Below are 21266 nucleotides of genomic sequence, written 5' to 3' on the forward strand. Positions count from 1 at the left end.
GTATGGAGGATTCATCGATGCTGCCTTCAAAAACAATGGTTAATGAGGTAATTTCTAAGATAACTTAGAAGGCAGCAAAAACAAAATTCAGGTTCGAACAGCACTTGCTGCCTTGCTCCCTAGTTGGATAACTTAAAAGAGCACTTTTTATCGTTTCAAACGGAGCATGTGTGTCAAAAAGCTAAACTGGACAGTTGACATCTTTTCACAGTCTACGGGAGTCTCCTTTCCAAGGAAGCTACAGAGCGACAGCCGTCAGAGGGACAGGCTACAGGCTACAGAGAGACAGGCTGAGCTCTTACGCTGCCACCCACCTGACCTCTTTAACCAGATAAGTGGAGTAGTAGTGGTGGGAGATACGAGCACACACACAGACAGATTAACACGCACACACGCACGCACTCACGCACGCACGCACTGATTAAAACGCACGTACACTCACACACACACACACACACACACACACACACACACACACACACACACACATGCACACACACACACACACACACAAGGGTGATCCTGAGTGGAGAGTGAGGAGATCGGGCATGTATAATCCTCTCAGCTCTGCCTTCAAACATTCACACACAGCCACCAGCTAAGCACCAATCTGTCTGTGTGGTGTCTGCAGTCTGAGCCAAGCTAAAGTGGGCCCGTAACCTGTCGCAAGTGGAGTGCCCTCTACAATGGATCATGCCAACTTAAATGGTTTTTTGTTGTTTTTTTATCGTCTACAGTCTGGCACTAGGCTATTACAGACTTTCAAAGGAAGTGCCTGCATTGTAAATACTCTTATACGCTAATAAAATTTGAGAATATGTCACAATGAACGTCAATTCAATCATGATCAATAGCAACTGTGCAAACAGACCAAAATTCTAACAGCGGGCTCTGCAAAGTAACGGGTACAACTACAATGACTGGCAACATTGTGTGATGGGAAATTGATTACTGGGCCTGAAGTGTGATGCAGAGAAACAAAATTGCCTCTAGTCCCCTCGGGTTGGTCTGTCCAACTCATTCAGCTACAACTCATTTCATTCAGAGGAGGAGGAGGAGAAGGAGGAGGAGGAGGAGGAGGAGGAGGAGGAGGAAGAAGCACCTGCCCAGTGGCGTCTGTGTCTGTGTTTGTGTTTGTGTTTGTGTCATGTGTCTGGAGTCACAGGTGTACATCACAGGTTGCCAACGGGGTTATGCCATGTCAGAGTAAATTACAGAGCAGACAACCACTCAGACCGAGTCCTGAGAGCTGACAATGTTAGACCACAGCGTGATGAAGGTTAAAGGCTCAACGTTATGGTTACCAGCATTCAACATTCATTGACAAGCATGTACAAAGAAAGTTGGTGTCTTTAAAAGGTTGGATTTTCCCTTCTTTTTTTTCAAATTAAGGGGTTCCGTTCAATTTCCAAAAGATTACTTAGGGTATGTAAAGTTATGAGCACAACTGTACCAGCACAGACCAGTGTAATATATACCAGCGTAGCACAGACCAGTCTAATATATGCCACTGTGGCACAGACCAGTGTAATACCACTGTGGCACAGACCAGTGTAATATACCACTGTGGCACAGACCAGTGTACTATACTGTATACCAGCGTAGCACAGACCAGTGTAATAGGGGTCGACCGATAATCGGCCTGGCCGATATTTTTGGCCGATATTCTGCATTTTTATGGTTATCGGTATCGGCTATATTTTTCACCGATAAGCCGATAACATATATTTTGCAGCTGTTCTGTCCCTTAACGCAGCCTCCACTGCCTGCACTCATCACTCTGAGCTCTACAGCAATGTCCCGCCCACCACACCATCTGATTGGCTAAGCACAACGAATCAGCCAATCAACACCGGAGGCTAAACGATGTGAAAGTCTGTTTCGAGGTGGAGAAGAACTCTGACGGGAACGAGCTCACTCTCGTAGAAAGCAGCCTATAGAGAATGGGAATGTGACGTCGCGGGCATTTCGCGGTTGCGCCGCGGTGGCGTCTGGGATACATACGTGAGGCCACTTGTACGCTGCTGCCAATGCTGTACCATTGTAAACATCATAAAACATAGCTAACTCGCTGTTTCTAACACTGTTTTTCACACATCATGGGACGAACCTGTTGTGTTGTTGGATGTAACGTCCGTGCCCACGATCGTCAGGTAAAAAAAATCAACAACGAGTGTCTTTGTATTACTTTCAGGGTCTCACGTCCACTCTCCAGACGGTCTGTCATAGGGATCCATGTTACCGATCAAAGATATCTTTTCTATATAACGTTTCCTCGCGTCTGGCAGGAGCTTGTCTCTGTACGGTCCATTACTACTTCTACTACTAGTTTTTAGCATAGTAGCCTAAATGTTTACATCTAGTGTTACTGTTTTGGCTAGCCGATCTTGTTCGAAATATCATAGGTTTCCATAGGTTTCTTGTTTATAATTCGCGCCGCGGCCTCACCTAATGGGGGAAAACGCCCTTTTTGTCCCAGAATGCACTGCGCCGCTAACTTCCGTTCCCATTCTCTATTTCGCTGGCACTGCAAGAAGTAGTCTAACAAACTTCTACACGAAAGTTGCAAAAGGCAGCAACAGAAATAGCATCTTATCAGTCCCGAAGAAACTGTAATGCTGTGAATAAAGCAAACAGTCTCACCGTTTGCTAAACGTAACGTAGGCTCATTTTTAAATACCCATTTGGCAACGTTACGCTTGTTAATGTGGAAGAACACAATGTGTAAGAGTTAGATGGCAGCCAAAGAGAGAGTCAAGGGAAGCCGAAATAAAACGTAACGTTAGTGTTGTGCAGGCTAATGATCCGTTTAGCGTAAGCCAACACAACAGGCTTTATTGAGAATTTAAAACTCACTAGCGAAATAAATGTGGCAGTCGTTCGATAAATCCCCGAAGGTGATAACTCGTCAGAAAGTCAAACGTGACTCGGCCTCAGGTCCTAAAAGCACATTGCTTTTGTACATATACACATAACTTTATTATTTGAACTTAAATAGGCCTACGCCAGTGTCATCCCAACTAAGTTCTCTTTTTCTACCTCTCCCCCTCTTCATGCGCGCTCACACGCGGTAGGCTACACACACACACACACGCAGACAGACACGCTGCCCAGGAGGCCTATGAAAATAAATGCAAACAAATAACCAGTAGCCTAGCCACCTCTGCATTCTACAAGTTTTAATATTTACGCTAAGGACTTATCCAAGTTATGTGTATAGTCTACACAACCAATTGAATTTAGAATGAATTCAGATGTAGCCTAAATCCCATCCAAAAGTCTACAGCAATAGCCTACAGAAATATGTTGGCCTATCTAATTTTGACAAACTTTATTACCAGTCCAACTTTGCCTATGAAAATAAATGCAAACAAATAACCAGTAGCCTAGCCACCTCTGCATTCTACAAGTTTTAATATTTACGCTAAGGACTTATCCAAGTTATGTGCACATAGTCTACACAATTGAATTTAGAATGAATTCAGATGTAGCCTAAATCCCATCCAAAAGTCTACAGCAATAGCCTACAGAAATATGTTGGCCTATCTAATTTTGACAAACTTTATTACCAGTCCAACTTTTGATTTGTTTTTAATTGATAATGACATTAAAAATTGCAGTTTGATAGGCATCAGGGGCCGTATTACAGAAAAATATCCTAAGTGCTTTTCCTAACTTAAGTTAAGTTTCAAAGATAGGGAAAATCCTATCTTCCTATTACAGAAGCAGTTCCTAAACTCATGGCTGTGTCCTATCTCATCTCAGACATCCTATCTTATCTTAACTTAAGAATTCCTAACTGTAACTGTCAATCAGATTTTTAAATCGGCAATCGTCCTGTCATGCCTGTTTCTATGCTTAGAACGTAAACAAGACTGCCTGTATCTATGATTAGAATGTCAGGTTGCAAAGACGGTGTTCTAAAGAATCTTTGACAGTTTGTTGCTCTAGATGGACAAACCATAATATCAGAGAGAAAATAGGCTAGGAAGGAGCAAAGGCTATAAAAGACAGAAAGAAAGAGAGTGATATTGATTAATTTGATGTGCCGGATAAAAAGATGAAATACAAAAATATATTAATTAATAATAATAATACATAATAGTATATTATTCTATTATTATAATTGATAGGCCTATTTATTTGTTGTAAATGTTATAAATGTTTGAAAAGACATAGCTTATACATTTTGTTTTGCTTGTTTTCACTTAATTATCCTATTTAGTGAAATATGATTTATGGTGTCCCAAACAGTCATGTTCCTCATCTTATCATAGGCAACCCAACAGGCCTGTTGCAGTTTGGCAGTTATTTTGCAGTTAGGACAGGGCCTGTGCCATCCTAAGTTAGGATTCCTAAGTTAAGAAATTCTTGAGTTAGGATGGTTCTGTTATGGCCAAATTCCTATCTTAAGTTAAGATAAGATTTTGTCCTAAATGCAGTTAGGACAGTTGCTTCTGTAATACCAAAGATCCTAAATGCCATCCTAAACTGAGATAAGATAGGATTTTCAAGTTAGGAAGTTTCTGTAATACGGCCCCAGGCTGCTGGAAGTTATTATAAACAACTGATTTTTGCTATTTCTGAAAATGGATTTAGAGGGTTTTGCATTCAACTCAAATATTCCTTTCCTTAAAAAGGCATAATTTTTGCATTTATCGGTTGCACATATCGGTTATCGGCTTCCCAATTTCATAATTATCGATATCGGTATCGGCCCTGAAAAAACCATATCGGTCGATCCCTACAGTGTAATATACCACTGTGGCACAAACCAGTGTAGAGCCCAACCCAGGCCAGCACAGGGGACTTCAGAGTCTGTGCAATTCAGTCATGAGCAAAGAGCCACTTTTGCTCCACAATTCCATAAATAAAAAGGTTTGCGGGTGAGGGGGGGGTCAGGCTGGGTGACTCAACTTCCTTCGCTGATTGCACCAGAGACCAGAGATCAAGAGGGGGACCTTCACACGATGTTCCTCTTTTCTCTGACGTCCAAAAGACAAGAAACAAAAAAGAAGAAAAAAGGCGCTTACCGTAAACAGACAGATCACCTTATTTAACCCCGCAGCATCAGGCTACATGCCGACAAGTGAAGCAGAAAAAACTAGACATGATAAGAAAACGTCATTTGATTTGATCAGCTCACATGACAGTAGGCCTGTTCTCTCAGAGGGATTTCTATTCTTCTGCCTTGCGTCCGTCTGATCGCTCTGATGGACCAAGGCAGCATTCAGCCATGACAGTGAAGACACTGAGGGACAATCCCACTCCAGAGGGAAGGCCTGTACAAGTGTTTTTCTGACATCTGTCACTCTTTAGAGACCAGGAGAGTGGAAGCTCCATCAAGTAAACACACCCAATGAAGGAATGTAAACACCAATGAGAGATGGCGTGGGAGACGAAGATTGGAACCAAAAAGCGTTCATTTCTGAGCAGAGCTGGCCAGCCGGATTTTCTGCTTAACTACACACAATCCAAAGTGAACTCCCTGCAAAGGCACTTAGCCAATTTGGCCACTATGGCTGACCCATTCTGGCTTATTTCTTTCAGAATGTACACTTGTGCACCTTGTATAAATTGATCATGGTTTGTTTTTTTTTCATTTTCAAGGCATGAATGCAAACACCTTGTGTAAATTAACTGAAACAAAAGGTCTACTTCTACAAAAACGTTAAAGAAAAAGGATCTTTGACATGATGGGCGCCAAACTTTCAAACGGGATTTAAAAGGAGAGAAGTCCAGAGATCAGTTGCGCCTCCATTCTCAGGCGGCAGCAAACTTGTTTCAATATATTAGCACAAGGATGCAAGTGCATGACTCCACACCATCCACGTTTCGAGCACGACTCAAACCATTCCAAGTCACGGCACACACAAGCTCACTCACTCACCGGCTCCCGTAGGGATACAATGACTGAGGGTTTCCTGTCCACCTATCAACCTGAAAACCCAATCCAGCAGGAGGGACCTCAAGCAATGGAGTCACAGCACACCAAGGAACTAGAGGGGGGGAAAGGACAAGAGACAGGACATAGAGAGACAGACAGACAGACAGAGAGAGAGAAAGAGACAGAGAGAAGGAAAATGGAAGGATGAAAGTCAAGTGAGGAAAATGGAAGCAAGCAGAGAAGTAATGAGTTGCAGTGATACGAGAGCTGACAGAGGAGGATTTAGAGATGACAAGCGTCTCAATCAGTCATCATAGACTGGAGCACTCGGCATATAGGCACTGACTTGAATAAAAAATCAGTTAATAGGACAAAAGTTCTCTACCTTTCCGTTTAGTGTGCGCACTCAAATAAACTACAGAAAAACTCTGACTCCAACCAACAAAGTGACTTGGAACAGCTACGGCAATACCACTTTACTTCAGAAGCATGGGAGCCAGGGCTGTAACATGATTGGATGTTTAGTTCAAATGTCAACAACCTTTTCCAGAATTGTGTGCTCCATCTATAGAATTGGCTCAGTCACAGTGTTCCAAGATCAATAGGACCCAACCAACTTAAAAGGCCACTTGCAACAGAACACCAGACAAAATCCAACTGACAGAAAGTGCTCACAGAATCAATCAATACATCCCAACCCCAGAATCTACTCGCAAGTAAGTTTAAAACTGAAAACTGAAAAGTAAAAATGAATATGAAAATTGAAATGTCCATAATGTGCCATATCATGGTTGCCGTGTGGGTTATCATGTGTGTCGACCGCACACTACTCTCTGCTCCAGCCTATACAGTAACTGCCTGTGTATTAGCCGCATTGTGTATAAGCCGCAGGGCAGTGTTTTTATGCAAGTTAAAAGAAACGAAACCATATCAATACCATATTAACTGCCCTCCGTGTAATAACCTCATAGCTGAAGAAATGTTGCAAAATCTATGTATAAGCCGTGGCTAATAGTCTGGAAATGACGGTAGGTGTGCATCAGTCCTATAGTCGACACGGTTATGAGTGAGGTTGCTTCAGTGGCTCAGTGAGGGCGCCAGGCTCTTTATCCATCACATGACTGAGTGACTGACTGACTGACTGAGTGACTGCGAGCTCACACAGTCACGCTGAAAGAACTGGACGTCCGACAGAAAGCGGACTGTTTCCCGGCACTAGCCTGTTTATCCCAAGCAAACTCTAATGTGATCCAGTCAAGAACATCAATAAAATAGTGGCCAAAATGTCTCTGTGTGTGTGTGTGTGTGTGTGTGTGTGTGTGTGTGTGTGAGAGAGAGCATGTGTGGGTGTGAGTGTGTGTGTCTCTCATCAGAGGACATCCCGTCATGGACAACAGAGTAACGGGACTGATTAGCTGCTTTACTGCTACATTTAATTACATTAGCGATGAGTAAACCATTGGAAGGGGGGCGGAAAAACAACAACAAAACACTGCTTCCACAGCTGGATTAGAGAACACACACACACACACACACACACACACACACACACACACACACACACACACACACACACACACACACACACACACACACACACACACACACACACACACACACACACACACACACACACACACACACACACACACACACACACACACACACACACACACACACACTTCATAGTGCTTCTACTGCAGCTCATAACATTGATGTGGCTGGCGTAGACATACGATCAGGGCTGCGACCACAAGCTTTCCTTTGTTATTCTTTGTTTTGCTGCGGATACAGGCTAGATTTGTTTTCTTTAATATTTCATATTCATCTGCTCTCTGTTTCTATCTGTTCCACTGCTTCCATTGATGGAGAACACATTGCCTCTGCGTGGGGAGATAAGTTATGCTATATTTAACCAACTTGTGCTATAAATAAATTAACTGCAATACAAAAATAAAACTGCTTCCCCTCGGAAACCCCAAAAGCCTGAAATTCAGATAATCTCATCCTTCATTGTGCATTCACAGCAAATCGCCTCGAAGAGAGCAGCATTCAATGAGCGATTCGGTCTAATTTAATTACGCCAGGAGGCGGAGGTGATCAAAACACCAATCCTTGATTACGATGGTGGATAGACAGACCGAGAGCTGCTTAGAGTAGTATACAGGAGGATGATTATTACAACAATATCCCATCTATTAGCCGTGGCTTATACATTGATTTTGTACAATTTCTTCAGCTATGAGGTTAATAAACGGGGGCAGTTAATATGGCATGGTTATATGGTTTTGTTTCTTTTAACTGGCATAAAACACTGTCCTGAGGCTTATGCACAATGTGGTTAATACACAGGGAATTGCTGTAAGCTCTACTGTTCAGGCTGCTTTTTTATTTAATTAAATGTATTTTTGTTCAGGCAAATTGTCCTGTTTGCTTGAGTGGTCTGATCTGCCCCCATTACCGAAATCAAAGGTGACGATGAAGGTGGGATCTCACCCCCGATCACACTTGACGTTTCCTTCTCAGACTGCCTGCAATCATGCTCAGGCAATCACCCACGTAAAAAAGACTGCCGGTAAAGAGTTAGAACTCTTTCAGTTTTGTTCAGGGTGGCTATAGCCTTCTCTTTCCGCAGGTGAGGAACATCTTTCCATGGGTGAGAAAAGGAAGTTAACACTTTGGTTCTTCTTCATGTGCTCACTGTAGTATAGGAGTATATACCAGTACTACTGTATATACTGTAAAAGGAAGTTAACACCTTTGGTTCTAACTAGGCATGTGCTCACTGTGGCCCTGTTTGATTCCGTTTTTTCCCTGCACAACATAAAACGGCTGCACATCCAGAGTGTGATTAAACAGTGCAAAAACAAGCAGGATGGCATTTCATGAACACTTTCTCATCTCCGGCCCAACAGCAGCACTCAGCAGGCTGCGGCTCTCTCGCTCTCTGCTGCAGAAGATCACACGTGGCAGGACACAGATTTAACACCCCCTCCAAAAAATAATTTGATTCGACAACGTTGTTTACGAGACATGAAAAAGAATGGTTGAGATCGATATGGACTCATGAATTTACAAAAACACAATCAATTCCTCAGCCTTGGAGTCAAAACAGGGGGCCGTGTCCAAAGCCTAGACTTATAACAGGAAAGTAGCAAATAAATAAGGGATTTTGGAAATATCCTGTGCACACAAACAAAGAGGGAACAGCAAGAGAGAGAGAGAGAGCGAGAGAGAGAGAGAGAGAGAGAGAGAGACTGAGACAGAAAGAGTGCTGTTTTACTGATTCCTGAGCTTTTTACACTTTTTTCCTGGCGGGAAGAAAAACATGGCTAGTTAGCCACACACAGCCGGACCGTCACGGCATATCTTAATACTCTAAAGAGTGTGTGTGTGTTGGTTATGGGCATGAGGATTAGGGGGGGGTGGGGTGGGGGTGAACAGGCTCTTGAGTAACTGAGTCATGGTCATGGTCTTCTGATCAGTCCAGAATGAAAGGCCTACTCACTGTCTTCATGTCCCTGAATTCTCCCGCAGGTCTGCCCCGTGTGTGTGTGTGTACATGTGAGTATGTGTGAGTGTGTGAGAGTACAGTCTCGTGGTGGACATGATGGGTTGCATAACGCTGGATAACTTTTTTTTCTTTCTAGTTCTTGTTTTTGTTCTTCCTTCCGGTTGATGTTACTGATTGAATTTGGTGTGCATGTTTGTGTGTGTGTGTGTGTGTGTGTGTGTGTGTATGTATAAGAGAGAGAGAGAGCAAGATAACGAGAGAGAGGGAGAGAGAGAGAAAAAGAGAAAGAAAGAGAACATTCTACTGTATATGCATCCTGCTTAGTGTTTCAAAGGTTCAAAGTGTCACCAAATTCAAACTTCAAAGTTCTATGTAATAAAAAAAGCTCTATGCTAGCCTGGGTATCACCATACTGGTCAATCTTTTAAGATTGAACATTAGTATGAGAGTCTGTGCTTCATTTCTACTGCACAAGAAGTGTGATCAATGGGCATCGTTCAAATGACTCCGTACACTTGGATAGTCCTACCAATCAGACCAACGATCCAGTGCATCTTCTGGATAAGCTAGTTTGTGATTTGAGGTTGTGGACAGGAAGCAGGGGAGATAGATGTGCAGGTTTCCAGCCTGAGCTGCCGGGCGAAATCCAAATTCGTCGGCAGGTCAGGCAGGGTTCATCCAGCCTAGTTTTATGCTGCCTTATTTATGAGAAGTCGAATTGTTTTGTTTGTGTCACAGAAACATGATCAATTTATGGTGGCAGAAAACAGCTTTTGAGGTCACACAAAGTTAAAAACTCATGACCTCTTTTCACCACACTTCCTTTGGTGTTGATTCTACTGTACAAGCCTGATCCCACATTTTGGCTGTCCTGTGCAGACCTACAGCTAGACTACACTACCAACCTTCAACCAACAGGCTCAATACTGTAACGAGCAAAAACGGCGTTCGGAGGAAGTCTGGAGCTTCTGAGTAAACGAGTAAAAAAAAAAAAAAGGTATGCATGAGTCACTGTGACATCCTCCCCAGCTGGACTCTGTGCTGGAATAGAGTGGCACTGCTATACTCTGGCAAACTAGAGGTACGCTGGCTTTGAGAGAGCTTCTTGCTTTCTCTTTCTGAAAAAAGGTCTCTCTCTTTCCAATGTGTGTGTTTGTGTGTGTTTGTGTGTGTGAGTGAGTGAGTTAGTACCTGTGTGTGTGTGTGTGTGTGTGTGTGTGTGTGTGTGTGTGTGTGTGAGTTAGTACTTTTGTTGCCTATAATCAGATAGTGATGAAGCAGAGCGAACAAATTATGTTGCTCTATCTTAGTCAGTAATCAAGGATCTTTAATGACCGCTGCAAAAATATGATAGTGGAAACGGGTTTTGAACTATGGATCACATATTTCATATCATTCAGTGAGTAGTTTGTTTGCCATCATTGGAAGTGAAAGTAAGCAAGTAATAGGCCATGTTTCTATGCAACACCTGAAATTTTCAAGGTCTGGTTGTTTTCTCAGCAGATGCATGAAAGGGTAACCAAATAACTAAGACTAGTGAAGTTTAATTTTCTCATTTTGGCAACGAGCAGCACAGCATATCGGAAAGAAAACACAGCACACCATTGACACTTGGTGGGTGCTGATTTCGAGACTTGTGTGAGAGAGAGAGCTTGTGTGTGTGTGTGTGTGTGTGTGTGTGTGTGTGTGTGCGCGCGCACTTGTGTGTGTGTGTGCAAGTGAGTGAGTGAGTGAGAGAGAGAGCAAGAGCTTGTGTGTGTGTGTGTGTGTGTGTGTGTGTGTGTGTGTGAGAGAGAGAGAGAGGGAGCGAGAGCAAGAGCTTTTGTGTGTATGTGTGTGTGAGAGAGAGAGAGAGGGAGGGAGGGAGAGCTTGTGTGTGTGTGTGTGTGTGTGTGTGTGTGTGTGTGTGCTTGTGTGAGAGTGTGAGTGAGTCTGAGAGACAGATAGAGAGAGAAAGAAAGAAAGAAAGAAAGAGAGATAGAGAGATAGAAGTGGCTACCCAGTACAGTAGGAGGGATGGTCTAAAGTAGGACAGGACATGGAAACGTGAGTCACCATACGCAGCATGGAGAACTGAATTATTCAGCTGTTCTCCGAGCCAATTAGCCCGTCCACAGCCCAGCAGCCCCACATCAGGAGGGCTCGAGGAGCCAAGGCAAGACTGCACGCAAGACTCTTAAAGCGTCTTATCCACAGCCCAAATCCAATACACGTTTAGGCAAAACGAGCTAATTACCCAGAGTAGTCCGCTTGTTGTTTGTTTGATGGGCACTCAAAAGATAAATTGATTAATTAATTAATTAAATTAATAACTGCTCTGAGGGTTGAAAGGTGCTATGAAGCGAGACAACAGGCTAAGCTGGGCAACTTTGGGGGTAACTGCTGATCTCTAAAAGAACACTGCAGTGACCAGTCATTGTTTCTAAAGCAAGGAGTTATTTGTTATATGGGGATCAGCAGTTACTCCGAAGTTACCGGAGTAAGCCAGTAGCCTTGCTGTGTAGTAAGTATACCCCTCTGTTTGTTTGTTTTTGTTTGTTTGTTGTAAATAACAAACAAACAAAGGGGGTCAGACCAAGCCATAGGCTGCATTACCATAGCCAATCAGAGCCTTGCTTCAGGAGCACCAGAGAGATGTTGCCATTTCTCCAGCATAACACACCGTGCCTCTCATGCATACGAGACTAGAGGCCTAGATGAGAAGAAATGTACTCAAATGAGAAGGAAGTGTGGAGGAAGCACTTCCTCTACAAAGCACACAACCATAATAATCTCCATGTAATACGAATAGAGATGGAGGTGATCTGGGCACTGGAGGACAATGAACTAAGTGGAAAAAACAGACTGTGAAAAAACTGCAACTGTGTCCATACACTGCATTCAACAAAGGCTAAACACATTTAGCACAATGTCTTTGTAACTGAGAATGTACTGTAATTAAGTAGATCAGTGGTATGAAGACACCCTAACATTGTGCTTCCTACTTCAGCCACATTCACACGAGTCACGGGCCTGACTCCCTGTCCATCCACGTTGTTCAGTGTGCTCCAGTGAATCCCTGCTCCACTCCAAAAGGCCTCGGTAGCCTCGCTCATCTTAATTTGCTGACCCTGTCCACTGATGCGCCATCACCGACCAAAATCTAGGCCGGATTTTAAGCACCACACCCCACAGGATCACCCAAACACCCCCACCCCAACCCCCACCCCCACCCCCACACATTGCTAGCGATGGCCGTGGCAGGATATTTCCCTCCATTTCCTGCATTTAATCAGTGTGGTGAGGTCAGCGATTACGCTCAATACGTGTAGTTCTTAGCAGACGCTTTTGTCCAAAGTGATTACGAAACGTATAACTTACTCTCGCTCACTCAGAATCAATCAAGAAGTAACCTCTTTCTTTTTTTCCACTGGATCAGTCCCTTTTGTTCTGATGGAATTCTGGGAGTTGAAAATACCATGAATAAGCCGGTCTAGTCAGTGGCACTGACTGGTACCTGTCAGGCTGTCCAGCCTCTTTTCCATAAGCTGCTTATGCTATACACACATCTGTGCGTTTATGTTCGGCTCAAGCGGCTCAAATCACTATGAATTCGAATGAAACGTTGCTGCTGAATAGTAAAGGAGGAACTCTTGCTTGCAATTCATTTGAGAATTTTACTAAATTCAACCGTTAAACTGAATTCCACGCAATAAGGCAGAGAAGTCACTCTAACCACTGGACCCACTTTCGCAAGTCAGTTGGTTGCGCAAACACAACATCCTTTTCTAGTCGGAATCTATATGCATGAATGGCCAGTGGATGACTTACAAAAGACTAAAATGGGGTAGATTCATTCTTCTACTCAAAGTGGCCAGCCTGGCCACCTTCATTTCAGCCTGGCCACCTTCATTTCTAGCACAAATACACCCTTACCCTTATCTAAGCCATCACAAATTCATCACACCTCATATTATCAATATGCAGTGAAGCAAACACTCCAATGTTATGACGACAGAATGGGTAACTAAGTGACTGGTTGTGTGCGTTGCTAAACAGAGGCTAACACTAATATAACTGGTCCATCTAATACAGTATCCAGCAGCTTATTAAAGGGACTGTCAGTCAGACTGTCTGTCAAACGTATAGTGCAACAGTATAGAAATCACCAGGATGATACTGTACATTTAAAAGCAGGTGTCAGAACACCAGGGCAAGCCTAATACTAAACAAGGACATTTGATTAACATCCACAATCATGACTGAGGGATGTACGGTAGACATGTACAGTACCAGCATGCTCAGCATGGAGTCTACAGGGAAGTGCAACATGAGCTTTAGGAGTCCTCAATAAAAACCTCACTCGCCATCGCTCGCCTACTGATAAACAAACACCAATGATGACACTAGTACAGGAAGTGGAAACGCATTGAGAAAAGTGTGATTTTCAGTCGGGTACACTGCGACGTGAGAAAGAAACTAAGGTAAGTTCACACTTTCATTAGAACTGATCTGTGCATCCGTTAACCCCAACTGTGAAAGCACTGACTTTTTCCAAACCCGTTCCAACACAAAATACCCTTCAGTTGTGTTCATCCTGTCGTTACTACAGAAGAGCATTCTCTCTGTCAAAAGACAGACACACATTAAAAATGCTATTTGTAGCCCACAAAGAGCTTGTTTAAGTGGCTTGAGGGGTAACAGACATGAAGATTTATACACAAAGAGAACCCACTCATGCAGTACAGTAGCCTCCTAGACTACAGTGTGTGCCTAAACAGCGTGCTTTGATGCTGAGGCTGGAGGAGAGTGATGGTCTGCATGGCGAGGGACACATTCCAATTAAGCCAGAGTGCTGCTTGACGTCATTGGTGGCGGGCGGCCCGTGATGTACAGGGCTGCCTTATGGAGAGAAAATCAGATTAAAGAGCAAAAGAGCGCCCGATCCACAGCGCAGGATTTTACGCAGACCAGCGCTTTCACAGCAGGAACCTCTGACTCATGCTCCACACACAAACAATGCACATATCCTCCCACACACACACACACACACACACACACACACACACACACACACACACACACACACTCTTTCAGCACATGTATCCATTTAGGTTTTCACACGCTGTAATCTTTTAACATAATTAACTGCTGTCTCTCAATGCGAATAAAGAAGGTGCACGATCACTCTGCAGAGAAATTACTCTGCTGCCTGCAACGTGGCTTGACTTTCTTTTGAATGCACTAAACTTACGCGAATTTTGCAGAAAAATCCACTTGGTTATAAAGCCATGATCCAGAGTTGAGAAAAAAACAAAAAAAAAAGGAGTGTGAAGCCTTAAAGTGTTGAAAACAAGGTAAGATCCAGAAGATCTCGGAGCCCTGGCAGTTGACAGCACTCGGCTTCTTGACAGAATAGTGTTACAACATCCTTCCTTTGAACTCACACACACACACACACACACACACACACTCATAATCGCAATCACCGCATGGACAAAAACACACGCACACAAGCACCAACTAAAAGTTCTCAGCTATTCGGATCGGAAACCGCTGTGTGGGCTGCGTCACTAAAGGTCAAATCAGAGAATCCAGGTGACAGGCGCAGGGGGAATTTACAGTGGCGCTTATTAGAGGACAAAAGGACAGAAAATCAATTTGGAGTTTGGGCTCCCTGCCTGCCTGCAACTCTATCCTGGACAGGGCAAGGTCCTTTACCTTAAGCAAACCCCAACAAAAGGTAAGCAATTCTACAGCGCTCTTAAAGAGGTGGATGTCTCGCACACTCATTTAGAAAAGTGCCTGTAGGGATCCATACTGTAAACCATCCGTGTGGTAGGAGAGAGAAGGAATGAACACACACACACGACATTAATCCGAAGTAACACATCAGTGTACAGTTGAGATGACTGATATGAAGTTGCGGTCTAGATGACACACACACACACAACTGGTTTATTTCAGGAGCACAAGGGGACACGCTGATGACGAGGGGTTTCCGCTATACACTGAACAGCATACTGAGAACGAGCACAGTGACATCATAATCCACCATCACCCACCTTAAGAGCAAGTATGCACCAACTTCATGACTACACACCAACCACTCCAACAAGCCTAGTAAAGTAAAGTAAAGTAAAACACTTTAGTTCCAACTACAACCTGGTCTGTACCAGAAGGAATACAGTAATCCACAAACACAAACACAAACACGTTGACAAGACTTCATTATAAAAGTCTATCTTCGCACTAAGAATCTATCTGGGCATGGAATCACCTTTAAACATCCAAATCACTCCACACAAACAGGCTAGGTTACAATCTTAGCCAATTCTAACATTCTAGCCAAATATCTCAACACTGGTTTTGACCCTCTACATGTAGCGCTTCCTACAAGACCTGTTGGGGGTCAACAACAGACTGGACCAGGGACTTAGCAACATGAGCAAGTGAGTGAGGAAACAAAACAAGCTAAATAACAGGATCATTGATTGGCCCTTGCTCTGAAGCACAGCATCATTCTGAGCCATGATTGGTCATCCCTTCAGACCTCCGACACACTGGAGGTGAACCCCATAGACAGGGACTCTTTGTTTTCTGTGGCAGGAGTCGAAGAGCCCAAGTCAATGCAAATACTCAACTCAACGGCTAGAAGGAATGTGACAGTGAATGTGTGAGGGGTCAACAACACTCCTTGTTGTCATGTTTTTTTTTTTTTTGACCACAGAACAACAATTGATCTGTGTAGTTTTCAGGACGACAGGCTAGCAGAAACAATACAGCTAGGCTACAGAGAGAACTGCAGTCACAGGGCATGACAACTGTAGCCTACGCCCAGGCCATTGGATCAACACGGGAGACCGTCAAATAACGCTTATCCTAAGATCTGTACGCTACTTTTCAAAAGTGATAGTGGTGACAATCATGGGAACTTGTTAAAAATGATACACTTGATGCATTTACCTTTCCTACAATCTTTGAAACCACCCTTAAACTGCATCAGATTGGGCTGCATCAGTTAAAAGTGAGGCAAAAAGAGAAAACAGCACGTGTGAGTGAGGCACAGAGGAAGGGAACAGAGTTAATTCCCTCTCCCGCTCTGGAGGGGAACGCTAATCAGAGTCCCGTGATGAGGTGGGGGTGTGGGTGGGGGTAGGGGTGTGAGCTGCTAGAGCATACGACAGGAGAAGGGAGTGGGGAAGGTGATGGAGAGAGAGAGAGAGAGAGAGAGAGAGAGGAAGAGAGAAAAAAAGAGAGGCAGAGAGAGAGAGACCTTCTTTATTGCTCCACCACTGCAAAGAAAGTGTGAAGAAGAAAAGAAAAAAAAAAACACAGCCAGTTGCACCGCTCCGTCTCTGATCAACGGCAATCAGCTTCAGCAAGACACCACGCACCCAGTCACATCAGTGTAAAGGCAAGTTCCCGCCCTCAACCCCAACGTGAACTGTCCATTCACAACTCTGCAGCAATGTTACACTTTTTGAGTACTGTTGACATAGCCAACCAATTTTAGTATCAGCATGTTAGTAAGCCTTTACCAGTGCCAAATGTGCTGTTGGTGGTGTTTGCAAAGTTCACACACCTTTAAGCAGTATTTTTTGCTTGTTTTAGAAGATTCAACACTGGTAATTTAACCTCTTCTCCAAAACTTTCACACCGTCTCCCTAGATGTAACCTCTGTGCAACCAATCATAGTAGTTCTGTCACAACTACTTAGAAAGACAGTATTCATACAGGCCCCTAGTGAGAACAACAAGAGGCTAATGTCAAATGTTGCCCTGAAACATCCTGGAGGTACTGTAGGATGATCCATCCTTATCTTCAGTCAAAAACAAGACATGAGTGGGGGGAAAAAACATGTCTAGCCTATGGTTTTTTTCTTGTTTCTGCTGACTATATTGGATGAATGTTAAGTATAGACACTTCCACCACAAGAGTGGGTAATTTGTGCCATTTGGTGTTTAAAGGTCCAGACAGGAAAACAAGCAGCAGTGCTTCCTGTTCCCACCCATCTATGCTAAGGTCAATGTACAGTAGGTTGATCAAAGTGTATGTTTATGTATGTCGCTCATATATATATACATATAATATAGATATAAATAGATAGATACATACATTAGAGAGAGAGAGAGAGGGAGATAAAAAGAAACAGAGAGAGAGAGAATGCATGGCTACATTCATGGTTTTATATTGTTATTACTGATGTGTTCCACTGCCAAGGCACTGTTCCAAATAAATGTTTTTGGCTATTAATAAGCTGCTGGAACAAGAGGGAATAAAACGTTTTTAGAAAGCAAGTGTGTATCATTTTCATCAAGGTGAAAGCTGTGCTTTAGGAAAACGGGAGAGTCAGAAGGTCAAACATAGAGACAAAAATATACATCTCTAGGAAGTAGAGTAATCCTACAATTATCATCTGCCACAGTCTCAAAAATCAGAGAAGCTCCTACATCAGAGCAGAGTTGGTAATTATAAGGCAGCAGATGTGTTTTTTTTTCTGTTGTTTTGACCACTGAATCTTTGAATATCATAAAACATTTACTAAGACAAATGCTGTACAGCAGCGGTTATCAACCCGGGGGTTGCAAGATCACTTTTGGAAGTCGCCAGACTGTGTGACAAAAAAGTCAACATGATGTATTCCTCTGAGGCTGTGTAGTTCCATTTTTGTCTATGGTCAGGAATTTCAGTAATGAACTAGTCTTTGTAATGTTGACACCTGTGACAGTTAGTAAATAGAAGCTTCGTCCATTGCTTGGAGATGGCTTCTCGGAATAAGTAACACTATTCCAACTGAGGACATCTAAATGTAATCTAAAGCAGTAAAGCTAAAATGCTGAGCAAAACAGTCAAGGAGCATCCAGGTGCAGTGGTGTGGGGTTGCTCACACCGATCTGATTATTCTGCAGGGGTCATCATAGCACAAAAAAAGTTTGACAACCACTTCTGTACAGAGTACTGTGTTCCAAAGAAACAGTCAGTTGTTCTAAAGTAGGCCTAAAACAGTCCTGCTGGTTTTTCAAACAGGCAAAAACGTTGAGGGCCATAGGTCCTGCGAAAGTAGCAAAGCAAAACTAATAGGGACAGGGGTGACCTGGCGGCCCGCCATATCTGAACCCTTTGACATGACCTCAGATTTAATTTACAGCACAGCTGGGCCAACAGCATCTCTGTGACCAATGGAGAATGATGCCAATGCTGACTATGAGTCTTCTTGAGACATATTGCCAAAAATGGACTGCAATGACCAGCCATCTCGAAAATGCCAAGTCCACAAAACATTTGTTTCTGTGGCTTTCACAGGGGAAGTCTTTATCATGAGGCTAACTAACGTTAAAAACAGTCACATTAGTTCTCTGGTGTCTGATATCATACAAAAACAACCTGTAATTAAACTGATAAGTTTTCTCCAAGTGGAATAAAATGTGAGTAACAAAGTAAATCCCAAGTGAAAGTGCAGAGAATCAAGCTAGCATCACAGCAGCCTAGTAACTCTCCAAGTTCAGCACCAGCCCATGTTTGTCTAGGTCAGCTTCTTCATCAACTGTCACCATAAACTCTGCGTATGCATTTCTGTGCATCCAATGACAGCCTACTTCTGTACTAGTTGGCTTACCTGTAGATCAGCTCCTTGTGTTCTGCAGTCCATATACTTTTCCCACGCAAGGGCAAGATTTGCCAGGTGTGGACTGGCCATTGTGGACTTCACTCCAGGCACCAGGGGAAGAAACCGAAGGCAACAGTTCACTCCTCATCTACGGTCACGGTTGTGAGAGAGGTACTGGTGCAGCTCCAATTTACTATGCATGACATAGATGCAATCCGCCAAAGCTTATCCCAGTCACACAACCCATTCCTGATGCTGGAGGAATGCACTAAGCATTAGAGTTAACGGTAGTCCAAATTCCAAGTGCCCGCTGTCTGTCAGGAGGAGAATTAAAACAGTCCATGTCAGACATAGCCCTTAAGTTACGTTCTGAAGAAACAGTGAGGCCCAAAGTTCTTGAACATGCTTGATACTTGCAAGCTGATGTGATGCCTGCATCAGTCTGTGTGAACTCAGCTAGCTAGTTAACGTTGCTAATGGTAATGTTGGATGGGCAGTTTGCTGGCTAGCTGAAAAGCGATGCAAAGTTAGCCAAATATATGTTGCAAAGTAACACCAGCATGCATTTTTCCCGTGATAATTTCAAATTTCAAGAATGCATTACTTTCATACAAATTGACAGGTAGCACACAGGCTAACGTTAGCTCCTTCGCTAGCTTGCTGAGCCAGTGTTGGGTCACCACTCAGGTTATCTGACGTTAGCTAGCTGAGTTGCCTGTCAAGCTAGTTGGCTAGCCGGTTGTACTGCAGCAGCAATAGTCTTAGTTTAAGAAGTCATTAGAGTAAATTGTACGAGTCTGTATAGTAAGTTTTGTAGTCTCAAATGGCAAAACAAGAGAAAAGAGAGTGTTTTATCGTTAGTGCAAGATTATTACGCACTGCCTCACGCCTCTCGCTCAGCTGCAATATTTTTGCAGTGTCCCGCATCGCAGTATAACCAACCCAGCTATCAGCTGACTATCATAACAAAGACACTTCAAATGTCCCAATGTTCAATGTCCTAAATTACACGACCATATCTTAGCATAACTTTCCATCGTTCTTTCAATTCACAAATTCTGAGTTTAGATAAAAACATACCTTCTGGTGTATCGTTCAAATACATGCAAGCCATCTACTCGTGAACATGACAAGCGAAACACACAAATTGCTGAAAAGAACGCCCACAAAACATGTTTGGCGATGCCATTGGTTAAAAATAGACAGACTCCCAGTCAATCAAATGCAATTTCATGAAAGAACGGACACAGTCGCCAATCACTCAGATGACGTCAATCGTGTCCCCCTTAGTAGGTGGAGTTTTGTCCGGTTAACAACAGACGCCAGCAGAAAGGATGGCTTTCACCAGCCAAGGGTCGTACAGTTAAAATTTCATTCACAACCGATCTCAGAATTGCTTAAAGATTAATGTTAAACAAATAATAGATCAGAATCTTGCGTTACTCCATTCTTGACAAAATGTGTAGGCCTACTATTTTAGTAGGCTACAGTTTTGCTGGAAAGTAAGAGTAGGCTACACCTGTTAACGCCTTATCTGAAATACATTAATTTAGTTTGAATATATTAACAAGGGAAAAGCCTGATATATTTGAACTAGAAAAGAAGATCGTCAGGAATAGCCTGTGTCATTTCTGGACCATGCAAGTTGTAGGCAAAGCTATTGTGCCGGTGTCACGCACCTAATTTGTTAACGGAAGTCAAGCAAACTGTTCCATTTCGTCATGGCCTTTGATAAATATCCGTGCATTATTAAAAGCCGTCAGTCAAGCACCCCTTTCATGTCATGTCATCCAATCACGCCACATCAGACCCACACAGCAGGCTAGATCCGCAGCCTGGACAGGGCAGGCAATTTGAGATGACGACCCCATCAAATATCTGGTCGGTCCAACCTAAGATATTAAGATAGTATTGTCAGCATGTTTACTTTCCGGGCAAAACGTTATGGTTAAGATTGCAGAGGCAAGTAGGCCTATGTTGATTTACATAGTTATCATGATTAAACCCTCGAGACAATGTTATTGTAGGAGCCTTTTTTGAATGTGAAAAATAGCCTACTGTTCAAACACGTGTGACCATCTTAGATCATGTTAGTGATCCAGCCTACAAATTTGTGCAGATCTAAAAATGCCATAGGCTACGCAACCACGATGGCAACAGCGCTCCCCTGGTCATACTGCGACTAGTCATAATGCGCATGTAAACAGTGACATCCAGTGGTTGACATGCGAATTACAGTATAAATATGCGCGCTAACAGAACGCGTTTCTTCACCC

At 43.2% G+C, this 21266-nt stretch overlaps 1 protein-coding gene across 3 annotated transcripts in view; it reads right to left on the minus strand.

Moving 5' to 3' along the window:
* lyst (lysosomal trafficking regulator) overlaps positions 1–20111 on the minus strand; it is a 109288-nt gene extending 89177 nt beyond the window's left edge. For all 3 annotated transcript variants that reach the window (XM_062520413.1, XM_062520411.1, XM_062520412.1), the window contains exons 1-2: positions 20071–20111; positions 19000–19304 (exon numbers count right to left, since the gene is read on the minus strand). In XM_062520413.1, coding sequence (XP_062376397.1) covers positions 19000–19080 — 81 coding nt within the window. In that variant the 5' untranslated portion in view covers positions 19081–19304; positions 20071–20111. The remainder of the gene's footprint in view (positions 1–18999; positions 19305–20070) is intronic.
* Between the last annotated feature and the right edge of the window lie 1155 nt (positions 20112–21266).

This window comes from Sardina pilchardus, chromosome 18 (assembly GCF_963854185.1).
Source record: "Sardina pilchardus chromosome 18, fSarPil1.1, whole genome shotgun sequence".
Classification (NCBI taxonomy): domain Eukaryota; kingdom Metazoa; phylum Chordata; class Actinopteri; order Clupeiformes; family Clupeidae; genus Sardina; species Sardina pilchardus.